This window comes from Fulvia fulva, chromosome 7 (genome assembly GCF_020509005.1).
Source record: "Fulvia fulva chromosome 7, complete sequence".
In the NCBI taxonomy this organism is placed as follows: Eukaryota; Fungi; Ascomycota; class Dothideomycetes; order Mycosphaerellales; family Mycosphaerellaceae; genus Fulvia; species Fulvia fulva.
Window position 1 is genome coordinate 3,549,740 of NC_063018.1, and position 24,992 is coordinate 3,574,731.

Consider the following 24,992-nt stretch of genomic DNA (forward strand, 5'->3'; position numbering starts at 1 on the left):
TAGCATGATCCACGCTTCTACGATGTGCCCTACGCTTTGAGGTGCGAAGGCTTTTGCGATACATGCTTCAAACACTGCGGCAAACCACGAACATACGATTGGGGTCCACGCTACGTACCACTTCGCATAACGCCAGGTCTGGACACAGATGGAGCAAAAGATGTGGAGGTTCCGGGTTTATGGTTTATGGGCTGGCCAGACGCGGGGAAGTGTTGGTGGTGTCGTCAGCCGTGCGACAAGTTTACGAGCGATCAAGATGTCTACCTTGCGCTTGATTTGATCTAGCGCTGGGTATTCTGACCGAGCAGTAGACTTGCACGACCTGCCCTCGGGCTCAAGCATTCGCATTGCTCGCGCCACCTGCAGCAGCATCTCCTCGAAAGGGGAGGTCTCGGTTTGTATCGTCCACATGCATTTGGCTACACCATCGTTGGGGAGCGAGGCGGGCGGGCCAGACGGGTTGCTGTATTTGTTGATGGCGAATAACATACCGATCACGACTATGAATATGGAAGGATAGATCGCTGGACTATAAGGGCATGAGATAGAGCCCGCTGGGTAAACAGACTTCTCGTCAACGAAGCAATTCGATCACGATTGTACCTTGGTGCGATGCCTTGAGCGTTGCATTCACATCTTTCACTCGTCATCTATTCAGTGCGCTCGGAGTAAGATATCAATCGGTCAGTCCGGATTCACATAAGTTGAATGTTTGCGAGTACGGCACACAGCCGTGTTGTTCCATATGCGAAAGCCAGATGCACTTCTGTGATGCAGAGAAGGTCGCCATCTACTCCATTGTGACCATCAACTACTGATGAAATTGTCCATTGCCGCCGAGCGCTTCGTCGTGATACTGACAGGAAGGCTCCCGCCCGAATCTACTGGAGTGCGACTGCTCTGTGAGGAGTATGAAAGTATGGGCGAGTGAGGCGCTTCGCGGCGGTCATGCTGGAAACTTTGGACGGCCTTTGGTATCGCTCCTTTTAATGTCAAATGGGGCTGTAGTCGTCTACCTGTTCCTGTTGTCTTGCTTGTGCGAGGTGGTCATGGTCAGGTCATTTCTCCCCTTTGACGCTGGTCGGGGCAGTCACAATATCAATCAACACGCATGAGCACAGATTTTGGGTGCAGATGAACGTATTTCATCAAGCAGATCGATGATACACGAAAGTGCTCATCTCGTTGCAAAGCACCAGTGTGATGTTGTCGCCTTCCCAAAAGTTTTCCTCGCACGTTACCTCAACACTAGTTGCCTCAGGCACTCATGATGCCCACAATCACTCACCGCTACGCTGGACATGACGGACGCAATTCTGACTTCGATAGTCACCTGCCACTGCTTAATTGAGGAAATGCTCATAGAGACGCTGCGGAGCCAGCGAATTCGGTTCGCGCGCCTCCGACATGATCATGTGGTCAATTCTTCAGCTCGCAGTAGTCGATGCGTTGACAGCTGCACGAAAGCGGATGCTATGTGTGCTTGCGGCTCTCCGGGCAGGTGGCACACGCTTGGTGTAGCTACTACTGCAGCACAGGATGTAGAGGTGCCTCAGATGGGTCTTGATTCGATGCAGTATCACAACCAAGTCGCGGGTCCTCTCGCGGGTACTCACCCGGCCATGATTCTTGTGCGCTTGAGCTGCGGTGAGATGTGGCGATTGCCTGCAGTCTTTCGTGTCGCTTGTCGTGGTTCATGCGCTCACGCGAACCAACTGCTTCCGTCCGAGACCGAGACCGATGGATTTCAAACAACTACTATAGAATGTTAGAGTTGCGGTATGTCTCGCGAAAGACCCAAGATGGAGGACTGTGAATCTTGGTTGCTGTCTGGACCCATTCCGTGAACAGCTAGGGCGGGATTCTAAGCTCCGGTCGTCTAGAGTCAGAGAGAGTGCTTCTTGCTGATCGGTCTGCTACAAGTCAGAAACTTTCATGTACTTCTTCGAAGATAACCCGAAGAAGGAAGAACTAGTGCGGCTGTTTATTAGCTGGGAGCAACGTAGCTCTGAACCCATGCTCAACTGTCAAGATGGAGTCAAACGAGTAAGTGCGAGGATAGCTGCAGATGAGCACAAGATCCGTCTAACCGCAACGACTCATCAAGACCTGTCCGCGGCAAACGAGGAGGTACACAGGAGTGTACTTGCATGTCGCTGACGGGGTCCTCATACAGCTGTATGGAGCGGGTATCGTCCATGCCGATCCACGACCGTGCAACGCGAGAAGAGCACAGGCGACACAGGGTGAGCGGACTCATGTAGCTGGTACAGTGAACCGTACCGCAAGTCATGCTGCCACAGCACACAAGGTACTGTACGTTGGCATAGACAGGTCGGATATGTGCAGCAACACGACGCTGAGGTACCAGCGGTCCGACTGGGCGATCTGTAGTCGACCGCGGAACATGCTGTAGCCTGACGTCGTTGATGTGCAACCTTTCACAGCTTATGCTGAGGCGGAGACCGGCACTCTTCTCGAGAGATCTGCCCTGTGTCACTAAGCACTTCTCGTGCGGTCGCACTGAACGCATGCGATTGACATTTTGCTTGGACATGTGTTACTGCTGTGGTGAGGACGCAAGTCGCCACCCAAATACCGCCGTGCGTGTACCGGCAAGCAAGGCAGTGTCGATGCGCCCGGCTGCATGTCTGTGGCAAAGGTGCCAGCGGAGGGGCACACTTGTGTTCCGCGAAGACATTCCATCGTTTTGCGATGACGCGGAACACATTCCATCGTTTTGCGATGATGCTAGAAAGTACTCTCGTCCCTGTGTGAGGCTACGTGCTCCAGTAATCGGCCCGCCGGCGCAGAAGTGGCTGTGGTGGTGTCGTCGCCACTCATCATCGTACTCAGCTGTCTGCACCCAAGACCCCACCAGAACGCAGGCCACACATTGATTGTCGCCGCTTTTCATCCTCGTCACCTGATCTTCGTCTTGCATAGACTCAACCACGGACTTTGCCAAGTATCGCCTGGTGGTCAAGCTATGATGGAGACCAAGGTGCTGCAGCGGCAAGGCATAACAGGGTGACAGGCTTGCCTGCCGTCCACTACTGTGACCACAACACGCAGATCCAAGCCAGCGGCAGTGCAGTGGAAGGCGGCCTCCTTGGTTCCCCACGTGCGTGCACAACGCCCTGCCCACAGAAGTGTGCTGGTGCTGCGCTCCTGGCAGGGTGTTGCTGTGGCCTGGGCGTCTGCGGGCCCAAGGTAGTGTGGTTGCACTGAGGCGAAGTGCATAAGAACGGCTCACGAACGGTTGGTTGCCTCAGTTTTGATCCGGCAGGAAGCTGCATCCAAGGTGTTTCGCAAGCCTCGTCTTTCTTCGCTTCGTGTCCAAAAGTCTTGGTGAGTTGAAAGATGTGAGACGGGTTGGCCAAGCTGTTTGTAGAGAAGAGACGATATGCCATCCTGGCTGCTATGACTCTTGGGAGTTGATCAGCACCCTGACTGTGTGCGCCGAGGCGGGTGACCATGTAGATGACGAGGCGTACGAAGCAGTCTGAGAATAACCAGGGATGCTCGTCAACGATTCAAGGAGCACTTGGCTTTATGGGTCATGTGAAACGTGAAGACGATGCAAGTTCAGTGGAAAGGATAAACCGTACGCGTGTGAGAGCAACTATTGTGGATGATGAAGTGCAGATGATGACACGGGAAGGGTGAAAGCCAATGCAATGGTGGATAGCTCAAAGCTGTATGCCGGTGAGGGCTTTGATTGTATTGTACAACGTATTGTAGTCCACTGACAATCCGTCCAGTATGATGGTACAGTCCCAGTCGTCTAGCTCATGATGCATCCATCCCGTGGTGCGTCGGTATATGCGCGCCCTCTACGATGCTCCCTCGAGCAGTGGCCTTTTCCTGCGGCACACTCATCATTCCTCCCTTTGGACAACGCCAGTGGTAACATGAACTTTCCTCTCCCAACAAATTGCAAAAAGCAAAACAAACATGTGAGGGTATCTAGCACAATCCTTTTTCGGTCAAAGCCATCGATAACATAACGCTGTCAAATCGCTCAGGTCCTGGTCCTCGTATCGTCGTAAACGCCTTGCGCAGTAGTGTGGTCCAATATGAACAGGTCAAGGGAATCAGATCCATTAATATGGTGTAACAAGCCCATGGCAGAAGTTCCCGTCCTAGTGAGTAGCGGCCCACATGTGGTTTGGTGCCTGGATATTGAAGTTGGAGAACATCTGGCCGCAACGTTGAAAGTTGCTGAAGAAGTGGCCAGTAGAGATGACGGGTGCCATTGACTTGGGCGGGGCCGTATAAATTGTTGGTTGAGGAGTGCAATGTCCTGAAGTTGGTGGAGTGGACTCTGGTGAAGGGTAAAAGTATGCAGGTGATGGTGGGTATTGCTGAGCTGGAAGTTCCAGGCGTGGAACCTCAAATCCGGAGGAGTCGGTAACACTGTCCATGGCTTGCTCAACTGGGCTGTATGGAGGCGTGGCGGGCGCCGACACTGGGTTGGAAGATCCATTGGTGGTCAACCTTGGGCAGCGGAAGATGAGGTCACGCAATTCTCCGAGCGTGATCCTGTTGCGAGGGTTGACCTCGAAGATACGCTGGAGAATGTGGTTGAACTCATTGGTAATGGGAAGGATGGATTGCAAGAAGTTCCGGTCACGCATGTAAGCCCGGAAGGTGGAGTCCTCGACTGATGCTCTCTTCCATGGATTGCGGCCGCATGTCAGGTTAACCAAGATCACACCGAGAGACCAGACATCGTTTGGTGCCGAAGCGTAGCACGAGTATGGCTTCGGGTTCGGGTTTTGGCACTCTGCGAGGATGTTAGCTCTGAGCATGCGGCGTCTTGGTGGTTACATACCTGGTGACATGTAGAATGTTGAGCCGCAGCCAAAATCGGAAGTAACGCGGTCCTGTGTGGCCAATCCAAAGTCTGCAAGCTTGACGGTCCGACCTTGGTCCTTTACGAGCACGTTCTCAGGCTTGAGATCTCGGTGGAATATTCCTCGTGAGTGGCAATGTTGAACAGCGGAGAGAATCTGGAGGAACACCTGCTTGGCCTTGAAGTCGTCGCCGATGTAATGCCCTTCCTCGGTGATCTTGGAAAACAGATCGCCTTCGGGACAGTACTCCATAACGACATAAGTGCAATCCGCGCTGTCCAGAATCTTCACGAGGGAAACCACATTCGGGTGCTGGCTTGCAAGGTAATGCAAGTGAATCTCACGGTCCTGGAACTTCTTCTGTCGTGGATCAAGGCCGACCTTGCTCAATGCTTTGACTGCATACTCACTGCCATCAACAAGATCATGCGCCTTGTAAACAGTGCCATATGCTCCGACTCCAAGGATTCCGGTCAACTCAATCCTACCGGCAAGTACAAGGCCAATATTATCCTCTGGGCTGCATTCTCCAGAAGGTTTCGGCGACGCTGGCGGTGTTGGGAGCATAGTCGGAATCTAACAACAACCACCTTCTCGAACGAAAACCGGACTGAAGTTATTGGGTTGGTGACACTCATGGGCTGCCAAGCAAACGGTAGGTCCAATGGCAACACCTCCGGCAAATGGAACTCCGTGGATCGAATGGGTTTTCGATATGAAGCTGGAGTTGAGAAGTCGAAAGGAGTGTGGTCCGTTATGAACAGAGAGTCCAGGTCGTGTAAAGGTGAGGCGAGATCGTCAGGTGTAGTCCGCGTTGTCCGTGTGATGTAGCGAAGGCAATGGCGGGGCGCGATAGTTGATGTGATAAAGGCACCGGACCCTGGTCAAGACGGGACGACGTTCGGTTATTGGGAAGGATAGGCTAGAAGCAGGATGGAGGGAGGTGACTGGCCAGCTGAAGCGACGGGTGCATATGTACTCATAACAGCCTTTTAGAGGTGGCCAACTTCATGGGTGAGTCTTGCATGCTGTTAAAACGACACATCTCCATCTCCAAGTCGAAGTTAGCGGCAAGATCCCTGGGCGACATGGCTCGCTATCCACTAGCTCCATGCACGACCAGGTCATGATGGTCGCATGGACTAGCGCAACTCTGATGCTGCCTATTTTCTTCGTCTCGAGCTTGGCTGAAAGGATCTGCTAGCGCATGGGTGGCCTTTTAGCGTCATCCCTGTGCCATGCTTGCGTGTCAGTGGTCCACTGAATTAGGTGGCAGACGCCACCACCTGCATGCGTCCTCATCTTTGTTGGGCGCACGGAAGATCGGTGGTTGAGCGCCGCAGCCAGCAGCGACTGCGTCTTTGACGCTTCGCTAGCCACCGCGCGCCTTCAAACAGCGACGGGGCAGCGCCAAAGCGTGTTTGTCGCCATCGGCGCTCCGGTCAATGAGTGATGGGCGCCTGAGTCCGCGGAGTCCTGTCCAGCGGCGCGGTGCCTTGCACAGGTTTGACTGAACGCAGCGCTTCAAGGAGACGTGACAAGCTGCCGGTGATTGGCTCATGCCTGACCTCAGGCAAATGGCCTCCCGTCTAAGCGAACTGAGGGAGTGGTCACCAGTCCAATCATCGAGCCTGGCAGCCGCTCCCACTGACGGATAGCTGAGAGGCACAAGCGCGGCGTTACGTGACCCTGCGCATCGCGCTGGGACCAGAAAAATTTGCTCACACGAATTCCAGAAGATCGTTGCCGTAAAGCTAGAACCTTGGGAGCACTAGGGCCCGTCTGGTAAGCACTTGGCGCTCGATCGCGTCGTAGAGTTTCTTGTTTGCGAACCTTAGCCGCGAACAATGACCGATGGCCGGGGCTGATTGGGCGGCTGGATCTCGCAGCCAGCAACGAGAACAGGCAGCGCCCTGGTCGGCGATGCATGTTGCACGTCGGTACATATCGCTGTGCCACGACGATCAATCTGCACAACGTGTACCTCCATAGTAGAGGAGCCCAGCCTCCTGCAAGCGGCTGCGTTGAGAGGTCGCACAGGCAACGAGGCACTCTCCGTTCCGATGGTTGCGCACCACTGCATCACTGCACTGCACCTCTGCACTCAGCGCTGGCTCGCGTCCACTTGTCCTTCGTTCCGCATCGCTCGCGTCTGAGGGCAACGAGGCTTGCGTCAAGATTCGCCCCTCTGGCCTGACATGATTGGTCAGCTGCGTCGACACCTGGCTGATCGTCGGTGGCACCTTCTCAGACTGTGTTAGCGGAACGATTGGCCGCCTGCGCTTTTGCTCTTTCGTGTGAGATTGTGCACTCTCGCCCGGCTTATGCTAGCAGCAGCCAGCTGGAGATCATGTGACACTACCAATATTGCAAAGAAACTGCTGGCGTCCGTCGCCCAGCGGCTGCGCCATGTTTCGAGAATCCTCATCTCACCTGTGGATAGCAGCAACGTCGTCCCGTAGCATCAGCCAGGCCAACTTCAGACAGACTCCCGAGACCTCGTAAGGGCCATGCAGCAACGGACCGACCTGCGACATCACATGTAGCTCGGTAGACGTGGCCTCTTCTTTGCTGTGCCACCACCCAACCATCCTTTTGCTGTACTGTACGTCCGCAGGCCCCAACCGTAGCGCAGCGCTTCTGCCGAGTAGTAAGCAGCTGTAGTGAAGCGCCCGTCGCCTAGCTCGTAGCACGGTAGCCACCTCACCACGTCAGAGCTGCGGCACTTCATCCAGCGAAGCACAGGACATGGAGTCTGGCCTCGTGGCCTGGCGTATTCTGCCGTGGCGTGCCTTGTAAATTTTCGTGGTTCATACGATGCTTTGCAGTAGCCTACCCGTCAGCAAGGACCACTCGAAGCTTCCTCTGCACGCTCTCGCATCGTCACGTTGACACCTTACCCCTTTCAGGCACACTTCCTTCTCACGATCCGTCTTCTCTGCTGCAAGCATGGACGCACGTCGCTCTATCGATAGTATGCACGCTTTCCCGCCCTTTCCGTGGTACTTGCATAAAAGTTTCGCCATGATTCGCTGGCCTGAGGCAGGAGGCAGGACAGCAACATGGACCTCTGCGATCTGCCTGCACCACTTTCCAACAACTTGCATCTCACAGCTTACGCGCCAGGAACGTATTGCTGCACCTACGCGACTGGTGAGACGGCTACCCACCACACTTGCAAAGGTAGTCCATCACGGCGTCAGATCGCACGAATCACTGGTCCATCTCAACATGGCATCAGCATTTATCGTCACCTCGAGCAGGTACGAGGTTTTGGCGCGCTTTGTGTTCAATACGTCCTGCGCATCGCCGACCAGTTAACACGATCCTGTTCGATGTTCACAAGTATTCCTTTTTGGTTGAGAGGCATACGCTGGGTCTCTTAACCGACATGATACTTTCAGTCTTCCGTACCCGTCGTGGCTCGACGCGTGCGTGGTTGCGTCTTCACTCTGCAATCAAGGGCGTAACGCTCTCGTGGTTGTTGCACACATGATCGCGCAGCTTCTACCAAACAGCAGTGCTGTGACTGCAGCTTGACCAGTGACATATATTGCTCATGCAACTCGCAAACCAATAGAGAGCTGTTGACTCCGGAGTAGGTCCCGTTTCCACGGTCGGATCTTGCAAATGTCTTGGATGATGGGTGCTGTCCGGGGTCCCTAGTTCATGCGGTACATGAGCTCGCGCACGACTGAGGCGCTTCGTTGCGACCAGCATCAACATCCTACGAGCTCCTCGAGGAAGCCATCCTCGTTGGTCGAGAATATCTTGATCGTGATTGCTCCCGCCTGACTGCATTGCGCCAGTCAGCACTATTCGTGAAACGCGGTCTATGTGGAGAGCTTGAGCGGCGCCTCGCATCATTGCTGTTGGATGTCCGGCGCAAGACTGCAAGTGGTGGCAGCCACAAGATGACCGGGGTGATAAGCTGCAGCAGTCCAAGCCTCCATCATGTCATGGTCGACGCGTGATACTTGCCAAGGAATGGTTCAGAGTATCCCTCACGCTTCCGGACACCATGTTGGGGCGAATCCTGCGTATACGGCGTGTACGAGTCTACGAGACGCCAGCGTCGTCCTCCCTGCCCGTATCACTTCACGACTTCGCATCGGATGTCTCAAGCCGTGGTGTCAATCATAAGCGCTTCTGTGTGTTGCAGGCGCCGATCGATCTTGTCTTACTGAGCCGTCAAGCATCAACGCCGCGCATGTGCATACAGCATGGGTTCCTTCCACCAACACGACTTACCAACACTCAACCACTCAAATTAGCAGTCAGAAAGTTTTAAGTCTCAAGCCGAACGCCATGGCGGAAGACCAGACCTGTGCCACCGGAGGCTTCTGTTGGCACGTTGCGCTAGGCGTCAATATTCCTTCCAACACGTGAAGTGCACATGGCAAGCCTCGGCCGTGCATGACAGTTGAGAAGAGGTGAAGTTCGCCGATAGGCAAGGAAGTCAAGCTTCATCCGGTTCTGCCCCATCGCATCAGCAGCCACACGCTCGAAGAAGCCCTTCCACATGGCCGCCCATGCAGAGAAGCTCGTGGATGTCGCGATCGCTACACTTCACCATCACAGCGACAGCCATGACCGAACCTACAAGCTCGAAATCAGCCTGGACAAGAAAATGCCTGAACTTCCGCGGCCATCTCAACAAATGCTCCAGCTCTACCGTCATCGGGTTGGCCGTGCTGCCGACATGTCTTAGAGCGTATCTGGACAGACCTGAGGAGATATCTTGTAAGTTCCGTAAATGTGCTGGTCTGCTGAGGAAGTACGTGAAGGTCGATTTGCCGAACAATCGTGAGCGAACAAACCGGGCACTTTTTCGTCCTGTTCATGTTTTCCATCGGCATATCAGAATGCTTCTGCACGATTTAGTCACTTCAACTGATTGTCGTCTTGGAGCAAATTGCACATGGGCCAATTCAAACTCGCCCTGCAACGAAGGCTGGCGCAGTGGTGTGATCTTCTGGTCCTGCCAGCAGTTGCTGCCTCACTTTGCTGGGCTTGATCGCGATGTTGGTGTAGGCCATTCTGCTGCCGATGATTTCGCGAAGTTTGCCCACTCCTGGAATATAGAACCAGCATCAGCACGAGCACCAGCACGAGCACCAGCACCAGCACCAGCATGTGGAAGACGGCGGAGATGGACAGCCGTCTATGCCTGAGGTTGAAGGTAAGATCCTAACGTCGTGGTCAGTGCCAAGCTTTCTTCAATGATTGGAAGCCCCTCGCTTGATTGCAAGCATATCCATGTCTTGGTAGCTTGGATTACCCTCTCCACCAACAAGACAAATTCCGAAACATTTCCATCGAGCCTTATATTGCCACACTTTCGCCGCCTGTGTTTCGGAACCAGCGAAGTCCGCTACTATTGTCAGCAACGAAGCTGGTCTGGTCACCTGCCAGGTTGATGGTAACGCTGTCGGCCATGGCATCGGGGGGTGCGGCTAGGGCGATGAATCGTCACTGTTGGCTGCTGCGCCACGTATGCGGCTCGTGATGACATCCTGGAGTTTGCAGTAGTGCATCTAAGCACTATACCAAACACTGCTATTCGTCCAGGCGCTAGTCAGGAAGGGGAGGTGAAGGTTAGACTCACTCATATGATCATGAAGAGACAGTGAATCATGCCCAGAGGAATCATCGTCGCCGGAGCCGCTATCCTAGAGCCCGGCTGTCGTAGTCGGTGGTACGCAGCTCTCGTTGGCTGTCCAGATGCGAATGTCGGTATGATCGGCATGACACGTCAGATGTCGTAGGGCTGCGCAAGTGGCACGAGTGTTATTCTGCCGCGTTCCGGACGTCGTAGAACTCATCATCATTGACAACGAGCTAGGCTTTCGAGCAGGTGTCCGGAGATACTCATCATCATGGCTGAGCGCAGGCTTCTGGGCTCGAGAGCGAGCGGGATCTTGAGCGTGGCAACTGTTGGGCGACCATCGTAAGACTTTGAGCTCATTCAGGTGGTGTTCGCTGCGCTCCGCGGAAGGCAGCACCAAAGGCAGTCATCCCCACTGTGAGTGATCTGCTCAATGCCCAAGCGTGCAAGGTCTCCTGACAGAAGGAGTGGCCACCACGTTCCCAAAGTGACAGCGATCAGAACAGGCGTGCAACACTTCGAGCATCTTTTACCTGTTGATGACAGCCCTAGAATCGTTGGAGTGATGATTGCCATCGCCTTCCGACTCCCGGGCGGTCGTTGCGCTGCGGTGTTACTGTCGTAGCGACAGGTAATGATCCTGCTGTTGGGCGAGCGGTCTACGCGTTCTACCTCTCGTTGCGAAGAGCCTTGGTGTCATGGTCGTGGTTGTAGGCGATAGACAGCTGATCAACGTCGACATGGTGTTGTCGCTGCACGCCATCCGTGGGTAGATGATCGACGTCTTGCGTGCGCATTGGTTCAAATCATTGTATATCGGAGCACAATAGCTATGAAGAACACAACAGCACGCGACTTTGATCGAGGGGCAGGCGCGATTTTCTCGCGCTAGTGCATTCACCTGGACTTCGAGGATCTTTTTACTCCTTCTTCCTTTCTTCTAGAGGTACGTACCACACAACACAGCTTGTCAACCAAATCGTCTAACCACCAAATACAGCTGAACACCGCCAACATGGTGGAAAAGCTCTACGTCACCTACAATCAGGTACTATACACAGCACCAACCCGTCGCATACCCGCATCGAGTTCTAACACAACATACACAGGTGCACAAACTCTGCCAAAATGCCGCCGACCGCATCCTCACCGACTTCAAACCGAATCTCATGATCGCCATTGGCGGCGGCGGCTACGTTCCCGCCCGCATCCTCCGCTCCTTCCTCAAAAAGCCCGGCAACCCCAACATCCCCATCCAAGCAATCGGCCTTTCCCTCTACGAGTCTCTCCCCACCGACAACGAGGTCGAGCAACCCGGCACAAAAGTCACGCGAACCCAATGGCTGGATCTCAGCAGTCTGGAGATGGCGAACCTGATTGGGAAGAACGTGCTGATTGTGGATGAGGTGGATGACACGAGGACGACGTTGGAGTATGCGGTGAAGGAGCTGGAGAAGGATGTGGCGATTGCGGCGAAGAATGCGGGGAGAGAGGGAGAGGGGACGAGGTTCAGCATTTTTGTGTTGCATAATAAGGATAAGGTGAAGAGGGGGAAGTTGCCGGATGAGATGATTAACGACAATAGGTACATCGCTGCGAGGGCCGTGCCGGATTGGTGGATCAACTACCCATGGGAAGCGACGGACATTGACGAGCACGATCGCCATGCGGCGGAGCAGGAGGTCCAGTAGGATGTGGGGAGAGGGCTGGTCTGATGTGGCAGGGGTTGGGAAACAGGACGAGTCATCCATGAGACTGACGGCGGGATGATTTTATGAGCGTTCGGAGCAGGAGGCACAAAAGTCTGCCTCACAAAGATACACCAAAAAGATACACCACATGGCCATGCCATGCCTTTGCCTGGCCATATCAGAACTTTTCCTGCCCTCTGTCATGCGTTGCGCTGCGATACCAGACACGGTCTGTGACTCGCTCGAGTGCTGCTCGCCACGACGCTGATCATGCTGTATGGAGCTCTCGCTCAAGCTTACTGATGTGCATGAGGGAGGCATGGAGAATTTGAATATGCACCCCACGATGTGACCCTCTTCAGGATGGGGAAATGTGATTGCCGTCACCCCTGTGCTATCGCGGTGCAGATTATCGACGCTGCCAATGCCACAAGCCTCTGCTTGGCACGGCGTTCCAACATCATCGCCTCTGCCTCAACGATCGGGTGGCACAATCAGCAGCACAGCTGACGCTTGGCTCGAGAGGCGATCTCGCGCGCTGTGTCCCAGCCGCACTGACCAAGGGGACGGATGGCGTTGTCAACTGCACATTAGTCACTTCTCCACGAGTCTCTTGCACGTGACAACCCGTCCTCACTCCCAGGTCTCAATGGCAAGCTATGTATTCAATTAAAGGGAACCCTCTACTACTACAATCACGACTGGTCTAGTGGTAAAACAAGCCGCTGTGTACCAGCGATGTCAATATCAGGATGGTGCAGGGTGTTCCAGGGACCTGCTCATCAGGTCTCCTGGACCAATCTCGCTTCCCAGCCGTTGTGCCAGTCGTGATTGTTTTGCTCTTTTGCTACTCCTATCTACTTAACCCTCCGATACCGTCAAGATCCAATTCGTGCATTTCGCGCAAGGCTTCGCTGCTCAGGCAAGGCAATGTAGCCACCCTCGACAGTCACGATTGGTCTAGTGGTCAGATAAGACTTCGCGAATATTTCAAGCCCGAGATGGCATATGTCTTCATCTTGCTTTGAAACAATCGCGGTCGAACCACTGGATCCGTCGTGATTGTTTTGCATATTTTTGCATTTTTGTTGACTTCCTTATGTCTCTGCCATCATATCTGTTGCCCTTCAGCACCGCGTTGCAGTTAAGGTACATATAAAACTAGCAAACTACCAATCTCGACAACCATCACTGGCCGGGTGGTCGAGGTCAACACGCTAGCGAGGCACATCAGGTATCCTAGTGACTGTCAAAATGACTGCGCTTTCGAGGATCGCCTCGATGGTATTTGCCATCGAAGGTGGGCAGTCGAAGGCAGTCGAACTGCTTGACCAGTGGTGGTTATCCTTTTTGCCTTTATGGTGACTTATCATTGCAGAAGTATCCGTCTGAAGCGTAGTCGCGCATGTGATTGAGCCGCTTGTTGTAAAGTAGGACGCTAAAAGTTCTCGCATGACGCTAAAGATACTTCAGCACTGTACAATAAAATACGGGACTATCCACTGCTGTTATTCCCAATACTCATTTCGATCCTGGCGTTTTGTTGATCCTTCCTCACACTCTAGCTTGCGTCCTGCGATATAGCTTGATTCACTCATTCACTAATCCCACTCCGCCATCAAGTCAAGCTAGCTAATCTTCACCTGCAACACTGCTCGCCGGAAGCTTATCTCGTAGCCACCTGAGTGTAGCTTCCGTGCCCTTCTGCAGAAGTTGGCGATTCGGAACACGGAAGGCATTGTTGCTGAGCTCCAGATTCTTCAGGCCTTCATCCCACAACAGACCGAGTTCCGCTGGAAGCGACTCAATGTCATTGTCTGCCAGGTTGACAGTGATCAAGCCGCGCAGAGAGTCCGCGTTGATGGTTCTGATCTTGTTGTCGCTTGCAAACAGCGTCCTCAGTGCTGGGAACGATTTATGCAGGGCCGGGAGGAGTCCTGATATGCGGTTGGCGCAAATGTTGAGCTCCCTTAGGTTCGGCGCCATGAGCTGCGTAACAAGCGGCTGGAGTGAAGTCAGCTTGCAAGTGCTCAGGTTGAGCTCTTGTAGTGCTGGGAGTTCAAGCTCATCCGAGAGGTAGTCCGCGGCGAGCACATTGTGCGACAGGTCCAGTACGCGCAGGTCTTGGCCCATCCAGAGAGCGGGCGGTATGCAAGTAATGCGGTTGTGGTGCAGACGTATCTGCTTGACTTCTTCACTGCGAAGGAAGGAGCCAAGCGTCGTGTTGAGATCATCTGAAAGATCTTTCGAAGCCAGATCCAGCACGCCGTTGCCTTGGAGCGACCACATGGATGCCGACACCTCATTGTCTCCTATGACGGTTATGGGGCTGGTCGGCTCGTCTGTTTCGAAGCCGTTATCTTCTGGCGCCAGCCTAGCCCTCAGCTCCTGCTTAATGTCTGTGGCGGTCATGCTCAAGAACCTCTTCTCTCGCAATGGGTTGGCGGCAAGTATGAGCGACTCCAACCCCTCCATGTTCGCGATCTCGGGGTCCAGTGCACGCAGCTCGTTACCGGTGAGACTGACATTTCGAAGCTTCATCAGCGATGTAAAGCCTTTCGGCAGGTCCGTGACTTTATTGTCACCAACTGCGAGGGTGAACAAGCTGTTCCAGCCGCTCACAGGCGGTAGGCCAGTGAGGTGATTGTTCGTCACATCTAGGCTGACCATCCGGGGCATGTCGAGCTTCTCTTCGAACGTTAGTGCGGCGAGAGAATTGTTCGCCACGTTCAGGAACTGTAGTGTAGGATGTCCGCTCGGGCCTCCTAGAGGGAACAGAGAAGCTATCAGAGCATTGCTGCTGGCGTCTAGTTCGGTCAGAGGCAGTTGCTGCAGAGCTTCCATAGGCAACGCGGTGAGCTGGTTACCGGATACATTCAGCACCCTCAAGCTCACCAGGTCGCGAAGTGCTTCTGGTAAGCTCAGTAATCTGTTGGCTTGCAAGTCAAGTACCTCGAGCGCTGGCAACTCGCAGACACTGGCTGGTAGACTGCCTGAAAGATTGTTGTTGCCCAGCTTGAGGTCTTTCAGAGTCTTGATCTGGCTGATGACATCGAAGGCACCGTTGTCAAGCTTATTGTGCGCGACATTCAGAACCGTGAGGCGCTCTAACCGTCTTAGACCCATCGGAAGTCTCTCCAGAAGGTTGTCATGAAAGTCAAGCAGCTCTAGGCCACCGAACTGGTTGCCTTCTGAGTGCTCATCCGCCGCAAGCTCGTCTGCCGAAAGATCGGGAAAGTCGACGTCTTCCAAGACCTCCAACTTATTGTTTGCAGCGAACAGCTTGGTCAAATCAACAAGCTCGGCCCAGTTGATATTGCTAGCTTCCATAGCAGCAGCGCCGTACATCTGACGAACCTCTTCTGGTATCTGCTTGAGATCCAGTCCTGCGATATTGAGCTTGCCATCGCTTCGTGCGACATTGATGCGATTCTTCAAGATGTGCTTTTCGTCCTTGGGCGCATTGAAAGGATTCTTGTGCATCTCGAAGTTGTCGTCAGCAGCCCCGACGACCGCTGCCGCAGAGGTGTCTTGTGGTGAGTCGTGCTTGGCCGCCTTCTCCTTGCGTGCGGCGGCCTTTGCTGCAGCAATCTGCTCGCGCAAGGCGGCAGATGAATTCGAGACCACCCGCTTCGGCTCACTTGGTGCTACCGCTGGCTTTGTGGTGTCTACTGTCAGACGCTTGGCAGGCGACTTGAAGGCATCTCCCAGCGCTGGCTTTGGCTTCGAAGGGCGCGACGTTGCTATCGTTCTGTTGCCTATCGGAGCTTTCACGTTCGACGCTGCGGCAATGGCTTGTTTTGGCGGGGAGCTCGCTCGGGGCGTTCCAGCAGGCTTGGCACCCTGGAGTCTGCTGGCGAATGAACCGCTAACACTACGCCGGGTCGCTGCAGCAGAGCCAAAACTAGGGAGTCTGCTGCCGACTCGTGAAGCAGGCTGTGCGCTGGCAGGAGGCTTCTTCGATGGTGAGGTCGGCTTTATGTTTGGTCCCCCGAAAGTGCCGTCGCTGGTTCCGGGTCTGCTACCGTTGCTTCCATTCCGGCTCAAACTGGAGCCCGGCGGTGGAAGAGGAGGAGCCATGGGACTTTCGACGGGATTGAAGAAGCTGGATCGCCGGCGCTCCTTTGGCGTTGATGGGAGAGATTGCAGACTTTCAATCGTTCGTTCGGACAGTGACGGCCTGGAAGTCTTCCTCTGCGGCACTGGCGGCACATCGTGATCGGGCTCGACATATTCCTGAGGCTCTGCTATAGCCTCTTCGAACGTCTCGCCACGATAGCCTTGACGAGAAGCCTGGCGTGAGGCGGCACGAAAGCTGCCGAGAGAGCCCAGTCGATCGTTGTGCTCGTCATCACCGCCATTGACTGGTGGTCTGAGACTTGCTATAGACGACTTTGTGTTCAAGGGCGGCTTGACACGTGATGCTGAAGTGCCTCCAATTGCTGGTTTGATGCCATATCTGCTGCTGCTGCCAGCTGCTGGTAGATTAGTGCGGGAGGCGACTGGCTTGGTGGGGGCCGCCGCTGGTTTGGCATCTGACTGTGCAGCACGCGACAGTGAGGATGTCGACAGCCGTTTGGTGAGTCTGGATGTAGTTCCGATAGTCCCTTTCGGCGGCGGTACTGCTGGTATGGATACATCTGAGGGAGGTGGTTGTTGGGGTGGGGCGGCGCGCCGAGTCGAGCTGGAGGGTCTAGTCTTCGGGGCTGGCAATCGCGAGCCCGGACGAGGCAGAGCAGACGGGCGCTTGAGAGCTGGTTTTGGTGCATCCATGTTCGTATGGTAGGATGTGAGGGCTCGCGCAGGCCGACACTCCAGCCTCCTTTCGGCAGTCGGTGCTAGCGCGTTGTTGCTTTGGAAACGCCAGTGAACGTGCGCCGTGTGCCCACTGCCAGCCACATGTCCAGCCTGGCCGACCAGCAAGACAGACATCATTTGCGAACATGTCCCATTGCGCATGCTGTATACTGCGACCAAGACCTCTCACGACCCTCACGAAGCACAGCGACACTGCTACCGATCGACAGCAACATCTCGACCGACTGTCTTCACCTCCCGTCGCATCGTCGCAAGGCCTCACAGCCAATCTCACCCGCCTTGCGCCCGCACTTGACCTTGCGCTGCATCATCTCCTGTCGCAAACACTCCACACGCCGCTCTATATCTGCGTGGCGCTCCGCACACTCTGCCGCTCACTGAGCGCATCGTACAACATCCAATATGGACTCGCAATTGCCGCAGGACACGCTCGACAGTTTGCTGCTGCCCGCCACTCCGGAGCTGTCGCATTCAGCAATCCCACCCAACACGGCTGCAGCACTCTCCAACCTGCAGGCAGGTCGCGCAGACAACCCGACTCCGCCGCCTTCGACACAGATCCCGACATCGTCGAATCGCACCAAAACCCCCACACCGCCCGTGTCGCACATCTCTACCCCGCCTCCAACCATTGAAAATGCCGTGCAGGGAACACGATTCACGGAAAGCACATCTGGCACCATGAGCCTAGCAGACGTGGAGTCGGCATCGAACGAGCAGCTGAAGACGAAAGTCATGGAGCTGCAGGCTGCGGTGCAGGAGGCCAAGATGTCGGCCGCCCACCACAAGTTGCAGTATCAGATGCTGTCGCAGGAAAGTGCCGCCGCTCTTGAGTGCATGAAGATGGAAGCGAGCATGAGTGAGCAGGAGAACCGGATCATCCACAAAGCCGAGCATGCCAGAGCTGCGACGACGCCGGTGCAGACGTTGCAGGAAGGAACCATCCCGGTGCATAAAGAGCTATATCAGAGAATGTGTCGCCACATACAGCTGCTGAGGGAGAGCAACAACTCTTTGACTGCGCAGTTTGAGCAGCAGCAGCAGTATGTGGAGAGACAGGACGACGAGATTGCCAGTCTGACGGACAAGGTCGACCTCATGCGCCAACGCATCCACGCCCACCGCGAGCAAGCGCAGAAGTACAGACAGCCACATACCTCACGTCACATGGAAGGGACACCTCGCTCCGTTTATAGCACACCGCAGCATATCCGAAGTCACGCCGCAACTCAGCGCCAACCACAACCATTCGCCGCTTTACTTCAGGCTTCAGAAATGGCCAGCCAAGAGTCGGCACGCACCGCAGCAGGAAGAGGATCCTCGAGCAAGAAGGGACACACCAGGAACGCCAACAGTATGTCTAGTCTGCCGTCCACGCCACACCGGTCGCAGAGGGTGCAACAGCCATTCTATCATACTCCATCTGGGCGTCATCAGCCACTAAAGGTACCCTCGACTGCAACGATGCCACGAACTAGTGCTCTGAGGACGCCAGATGTCTACAGCCAGCAGTCGCTACCTGTACCTCAGCAGCAAGGTCCTCCATCGGACGGCACTGTCAGTGCTTCGGACAACGATTATGACAGTGAAGCCGAGACCGATATCATTGAACAGGACGATGAGGTTCCGGAATCGGAAGCATCTCGTTCGGCATCGCAAATGCTACGGACTAGCCAGGAAGAGCAACAAGCGAAGCGGGAAAGCTTCAAGGGAAGTGGGATGTTGCCACCAAAGACTGACAGTATGAGGCAGACCAAGTTGTTTGGTCAGGTACGTAAGGCGGGCGTGGACCGAAGTGATGGTCCGCCAGCCAAAAGAGCGAGGACAAGTGAGGGTGTTGGGCTTGGCATTGCCGGTGCTGGTGTGAGGGATTAGGCCGACTGGAAAAGCTGAAGATGCCCGATTGCACCTTGAACTCAGCCTATATTGATCAGTGTGAGGACCAGGACTGGTCATGTCCGCTTCTCAATACTGGCTGGGCGCGATATGTCGCGACATGCCCGACAGCGAGTCTCAATACTCACCTTATGGTGAAGACAGCTTTATGCCGCACTTCTGCATTCACTCTACCTCCCTCTTCCAACAGGTGGGTCACGCTGCCTAAGTGAGCTCTCACCTTCGAATATCACCTCACCTCACATGCAATGCCATTCAAAAGACGGCACATTCTCCTCCCTTCCTTCCACTTTTCATTGTCGACCTCAGCAATGCAGGCTTTACTACCAGCGACCGGCAAGATGATCGTGCCGAAGTGCAGCGCCAGCAAGAAAGACGGCCATCGTGCAGCTGCCAAGGTAGGAGACTTACAATCTGCCATTCGAACACGACCCCCTAATGCTTGAAGCAGAGAACATACGGCATCCGCAATGACATCCGTGAAGCGGCGATGCAATGCCACAAGACCAAGGTCTCCAAATCCAAGCGGCTCCCGAATCGACCTCGCAGCAGCACTCACATCATGTCGACCCGTGGAGTCACCACTCAACAGAGCCGCGACGCAGTCATGGACACAGCAGAACTGTTCGAAGCCATCCTCCTGCAACTCCCGCTTTCAGACCTGATCACCTACCGCTCAGTCAACAAAACCTGGTTCCAAACAATCCACAACTCCCCAAAACTCATGCAAAAACTCTTCCTCTCCCCAACACCTGCCGACACCCACCCGCTCTGGATCTACAACCACCACCACGCCACGCTGGCAACTTACAGCACCCGCAACGAAGACATCCGCGCAATCAAGACCGAGTCTCAATTCAAAGCCTACGAACTCTGGCGCAAGCAGCACTTCATGATGCGCCCCTCCCTCCTCAACCCGATCCTCCTCACAACAGACCCGCCTCACCTCCGCGGTCCCCTCCTCCGTCGCGCAAGTCTCTGTGAAAGCATCCGCTTCCGCTTCGCTCCCGACTTGCGCAAACGCAGCAAGCCAAACATTTACCACGAAATGTACCTAACCCAACCCCCCGTGGAAGAAATCCAAGTCCAATTCTTCTACCACCTGGATAAATCCAACCGACGCGGCCGGCCGCTTACTACGGGTGCAGAAGGTTTGGTGGTGAAGAGGCCCGGGGGTGTTAGGTTTAGGGATTTGCTCATGGAGTTTGTGGATCATGTTGAGGCGGTGTCGGTGTTGTTGCCGAGTAGTGGGTATCATGTTGAGTGTAGGCCGGAGAAGAGGTACAAGAGTGTGGTGTATTTGCTGGGTGCGGTGTTTGCGGATGAGGGGGAGGTGGAGAGTGTTGAGGGGGTGCAGGAGGGAAAGGGGATTAGTCCGATGGTGGGGAGGTTGATGAGAAGGGATGGGGTTGTTGGGGTGGGAGTGGTCGAGGGAGGATGAGGAGTGGGCTAGGATGGCTTATGATGGCAGTCGTGCGGATCCGTTTGTTGGCACGAACTGATGGGAGGGCGAGAAGCAGAAGGAGACTAAGAGACAACGACATTGGTATCTTGGAGCCCTGGAGGCTGTGATGGCAAACGATGATGAGGAACGAGGCATGTGAGACGAATCAATATCTTGGAAGCGGACGATGTGCAACGAGGAAGCGAAAGTATGTACGATAGCAATGGCAATACTGGCTAACGACGAACAAGACACACAACGGTCCATGACTTCCTATTCACTCTGATCCACACCATTCGATACCTTGCCTTCGTCCATGCAACCCACGGCTATTTGCTCCCTGTGAACCTGTATGTCATGTCTCCAAGAATCAATAACAGAATCCTTCGGCTTTGAGCGCTTCACTGTACTTCTGAAGCATATGCTTCTGCTTCAACCTGCCTACGCCCGGCTGCATAGCGGAGACTGTAGCAATAGGTACGAAGCTACAACGCGTCGCGATCTGGGTTGCCTGGCTAGCAGCTCTGGAGACAGCCTCGCTGGTGTTTGGTTCCGGCAACGACCTTTGCCACAAACCCTCTTTCGTGATCACAGACGACTCCTTTCCCCCGATCTACACATCTAAGTCCTTCGTGGACCAAGATCACCGGCTAGGCAGTGTGCAGCAAGGACGTACGATGAAGTCATTCAGGCTATAGATGAATCTTGAAGGATCTCTCAAACTTGGCCGACTACGTGTAGCATCAAAGAGCCGGCACTTCGATACTGCATGTGGACTTCGTGAACGAGGCTGAAGATGCGCGACTCCCCCAGCTCGACCGTAGGGCGCAGTGGCAGCGTATATATCCAAGCCAGAGAGTACTTCCCTCGAGCAGTCCTCAATGGCTCGACGGTTAGCGCGCGGGTCTTCACGGGCAGGCACGTCACGGTCTGGGTCTGAATAGCACCAGAAGGTCAATGAACCTTCCAACTGCTTTTCGTCGCCAGCAGTCCGTTGGGCCATTGTCGATTGTTTTGCCCCATGGTCAATATTTCGTAACTACAGCGAGTTCCTTTTGCTTTCTCGTCGGTCATGGAGTCCACCTTTTGCTCGATCACATGCTAGTCTTGCGAAGTTATATATTCTTTTGGTGCTGTCGTGCTTTCGAGCAATCCTCAATGGCTCAATGGCTAGCGCGCAGGTCTTTGCGGGCCAGCACGTGAAAGTCCTCGACGTCGGGACACAAGCTAAGTCAATCATGACTTCGCCTGTATGTCTATGTTTCCAAGGAGACCATTTGGCCATTTGTCAATTGTTTTGCCTCCCGCGGATCCTTCACGATGTATGGGGATCTCATTTTGCTTTCCGGAGCATCTCGATCGATGCTTTCATCCTGTCACATGCCGGCGTAAGGAAGTGATACTGGTTTGAGTGCTGTGCTGTTTCATGCTCGACGTTGAGCTTCGAGCGCCTCGATGTATCCTATAGGCATAAAGATGTTCCCCGCTCACGTTCGACGTGATATTGCGGCAGCAGATGGCAGATGCCTTCAACCACGACCGTGCGATGTGACCAAAGGCTTCCATACCTCTGCTATGCATAGCTGGTGCATCATACGGCCTGTTCAAGAAGTGAGCCGAAGACCTTTCTGGGTGCATGCTACTACAGCCTCGTAAAGCGTCAGAACACTATCATTTCTCTAGCTACCGCTCGCATAGGATGAATGACTCACCCATGCACTGGTCTTAAGTCCAAGACTGGGGTTTCGTGTAGCGCTCCGGCACTAACAGACGCTGTAGTCATGGGAGGACCACGGGCAGAAGCCCAGCATGCCATCACGCGGCAACGATGCCGTGCTGAAGCGAATGCCACGATGCACATTGAAGTATGCAGGCACCGGAATGTTACCCAGAGCTGTTTTTTTGTTCATTGACTGGCAACGAGAATAGTGTTCTGCATCGAATGATACGTACTGTCTGATGCCACTGTCATGTCCAGCCAAGGATAGGTAACTGTAGCTGCTTCACTGCCGCCGCTGCTTTGGCTGGGAGTAAGGTAGTCGTCTCCTCGTATGTTCCAAGGCGAACCACAGTCGAAGTTCTCGGATAGTAAATCGCGAATGACCATAGTTGCTAGCATGACTTGTCTTCCGAATGAGGATTGCAGCGAGCTCATTCGGACGCTCAATACTGCTTGCTGTGCTGCTCGCGGGCTCGTAACACTCTACATATGCTCTATTACTCACAGAGAGCTTGGAGCCCTGAACATCGAACATATTCTTGACTGCGAAGCAAAGATCGACAAGAGGTTGCCGTTCGGATCTTGTGAAGCACGCTCGGGATGGAACAACAGCTCGAGTCCAGGATGCTTTGCAGCAAGACGAGGACTCCTTAAAAGCATGTGCCTCGCTAGAGCAAAGTCATCGTAGGTTCCCCAGGGTGGCCAGGTCCGAGTCATACCGAAGACATATGGTCCAGAAGGAGGCCGTTCCTCGGTGTCAGCGATCTAAACCGACATCTTCTCGAGTACTAAGGATCGCAAAGATGAGGTGCTGCTCAGTGATCATGGTCTCGGTCGAGTACATGCAAAGATGGCGCAAGAACGCCGGCTGCCAGACGTCGTCGTCGTCGTCGTCGTCGTCGGCTAGTTGGTTCTGCATAAAGTCATGTAGAAACTGCTCAGTATTAGTGGTACCCGGAGTCGTGGCCCTGACATTTGACAGTACGAGATATTCTTCTAGTGACTTGTCAGGCCTGCAGCTGCCAGCAAATTTCACTTGCTGTGACTGTGCGCACATAGCTGTCGCTGTGAGCATACCGCACTCAAACTACCTGTGGCTGTGGCACGGAGAGGCTTGGAATGCCCTCGACCGCGATCTCAAGCTTGAATGGCGTGGAAAGCCGCGCGACAAAACGTCCTCTGAGGGCTTGCGAAGCCATTCGTAGTACTTCCTGATGGCTCTGCGGTTGTTGTCGGCAAGGTCGATGTCGATGACTTGGTCAAAGTCCAGCACGCGGTTGAATTGCGGCGTCTGGCGGCGAGGAAGGCGGCATGTCTCGACTTGGTCGCTGCGCCGAAAGCTGCCCTCTGATGTCAGGCGGGGCAGTCATCTTTCCTCCACCTTCACGCCACTTTCGACACACAGCTCAATGGAGGGGCATCATCCAAACATCAAGCATGTCAAGCTGCATGATAGGCGACTGGAATGGCGTGCACAGAGCCGCACAGCTGAATGCTGATCAATAGTTGTGCCTGGCAAATCTTTTGCTCCGCAGAACGGGCCCACGAGGAGTTCAGGCTATAAGTGTTCCACCACTGCTCCATTCGCTCCTGGGGTTCTTCTCGTCTTTCTTGGTCTTCTTCCCTTACAATTCATTCATCGCTATATCTTCATCATGTCGAAATTCCAGCTCAAATGGGGCATCCTAGCCACTGGCGGCATCGCAGAGACCTTCTCCCGTGACCTTTGGCCAAACCCAGAGATCAGAGGTGTCAAGGACATTGAGCACGTTGTCGTTGCAGCGGCATCGTCTTCGTCTGCGGATCGGGCCAAGAGTTTCCTGAAAGAGGTCAGAGCACCAGATACAGCAAAGGCATATGGGTCATACAAGGAGCTCGTGCAAGATCCCAACGTAGACATTATCTACGTTGCGACTCCTCATAGCCATCATTACCAGAATGCCAGGCTCTGTCTCGAAGCTGGAAAGAATGTGCTTTGCGAGAAGGCATTCACGACCAATGCTGCGCAGACCGCAGAGTTGATCAAGATTGCGAAGGAGAAGAACTTGTTCTTGATGGAAGCTGTGAGTATATTGTCAATGTTGAGCACAGTGTGAGTATGCTGATCGTCTTTCAGGTCTGGACTCGATACTTCCCACTCTCAATATACGTCCGCGACCTCATTGCTTCCGGCAAAATTGGCAACGTCTACAGATGCATCGCTGACAACAGCATTGCACTCGACCCAGAGAACAGCTTCCCAGACGACAAGCACCGCATGGTGAATGTCGATCTCGCTGGAGGAGCACTTCTCGATCTTGGTATCTACTCTTTAACCTGGGTGTTCCAAACTCTTTACCACACACAAAAGAACCCTCAGGCACCGAAAGTTGTCAGTCAGATCAACAAGTACCGCACTGGTGCTGATGAGGAGACCTCCATGCTCTTGACATTCCCACGAGAGGGACTTCCTCCCGCTCACGGTATTGCAACGACCAGTCTGCGTCTCTCGTCCGACGCAGACAAGAAGGGCACTACTGGTGCATCCATCCGCATATCAGGAGACAAGGGCGAGATTCTCGTCTTCCCTCCCGCGTACCGACCCACCAAGACCAAGCTCGTGTTGTTCGACGGTACTGTAGAAGAGAAGGATTGGCCTCAGCCAGGCCCTGCGAAGAGCGAGGGCTGGAAGAATGGCTTTGGAGGGGAGTTCAACCCTGACAGCCATGGACACGGCATGTTCTGGGAGGCCGACGAGTGTGCGTACGCGATAAGGGATGGTCGCAAGGAAGGTCGGTACGAGAGTTTGCAAGAGTCGTTGGTGATTATGCAAGTCATGGATGAGGTGAGAAACCAGAACGATATGACATACCCGGAGAAGATTGAGACGACGAAGTATCCTGTGGATCTGTAAACAGCATGAACATGTACGCGGCAAGATAGACTTTCGAAGGACGTTCGTCCGCCAAGACTTTCG

General features: G+C 54.3%; 6 protein-coding genes across 6 annotated transcripts; 4 read left to right on the top strand and 2 right to left on the bottom strand.

Annotated features, from left to right (window-relative positions):
- Window positions 1–4,145: 4,145 nt before the first annotated feature.
- On the bottom strand, window positions 4,146–5,426 carry CLAFUR5_10541 (Negative regulator of sexual conjugation and meiosis; the record flags this gene model as incomplete). Its single annotated transcript, XM_047909689.1, has 2 exons — window positions 4,146–4,789; window positions 4,838–5,426. The coding sequence occupies 2 exons, from the start codon at window positions 5,424–5,426 to the stop codon at window positions 4,146–4,148; spliced, it is 1,233 nt and encodes a 410-aa protein (XP_047764345.1).
- Window positions 5,427–11,482: 6,056 nt separating this feature from the next.
- On the top strand, window positions 11,483–12,158 carry CLAFUR5_10542 (Xanthine phosphoribosyltransferase 1; the record flags this gene model as incomplete). Its single annotated transcript, XM_047909690.1, has 2 exons — window positions 11,483–11,515; window positions 11,577–12,158. 2 exons carry the CDS (start codon window positions 11,483–11,485, stop codon window positions 12,156–12,158), a joined length of 615 nt encoding a protein of 204 aa, XP_047764136.1.
- A 1,632-nt stretch (window positions 12,159–13,790) lies between these two features.
- Window positions 13,791–16,931, bottom strand: CLAFUR5_10543 (Leucine-rich repeat-containing protein 40; the record flags this gene model as incomplete). The annotated part of the gene is made up of 1 exon (XM_047909691.1): window positions 13,791–16,931. One exon carries the CDS (start codon window positions 16,929–16,931, stop codon window positions 13,791–13,793), a length of 3,141 nt encoding a protein of 1,046 aa, XP_047764343.1.
- Window positions 16,932–17,378: 447 nt separating this feature from the next.
- On the top strand, window positions 17,379–18,851 carry CLAFUR5_10544 (uncharacterized protein; the record flags this gene model as incomplete). The annotated part of the gene is made up of 1 exon (XM_047909692.1): window positions 17,379–18,851. The coding sequence occupies one exon, from the start codon at window positions 17,379–17,381 to the stop codon at window positions 18,849–18,851; it is 1,473 nt and encodes a 490-aa protein (XP_047764138.1).
- A 269-nt stretch (window positions 18,852–19,120) lies between these two features.
- On the top strand, window positions 19,121–20,313 carry CLAFUR5_10545 (uncharacterized protein; the record flags this gene model as incomplete). Its single annotated transcript, XM_047909693.1, has 2 exons — window positions 19,121–19,270; window positions 19,324–20,313. 2 exons carry the CDS (start codon window positions 19,121–19,123, stop codon window positions 20,311–20,313), a joined length of 1,140 nt encoding a protein of 379 aa, XP_047764347.1.
- Window positions 20,314–23,691: 3,378 nt separating this feature from the next.
- CLAFUR5_10546 (D-xylose 1-dehydrogenase (NADP(+))) lies at window positions 23,692–24,929 on the top strand (the record flags this gene model as incomplete). Its single annotated transcript, XM_047909694.1, has 2 exons — window positions 23,692–24,099; window positions 24,153–24,929. The coding sequence occupies 2 exons, from the start codon at window positions 23,692–23,694 to the stop codon at window positions 24,927–24,929; spliced, it is 1,185 nt and encodes a 394-aa protein (XP_047764137.1).
- Window positions 24,930–24,992: the final 63 nt, after the last annotated feature.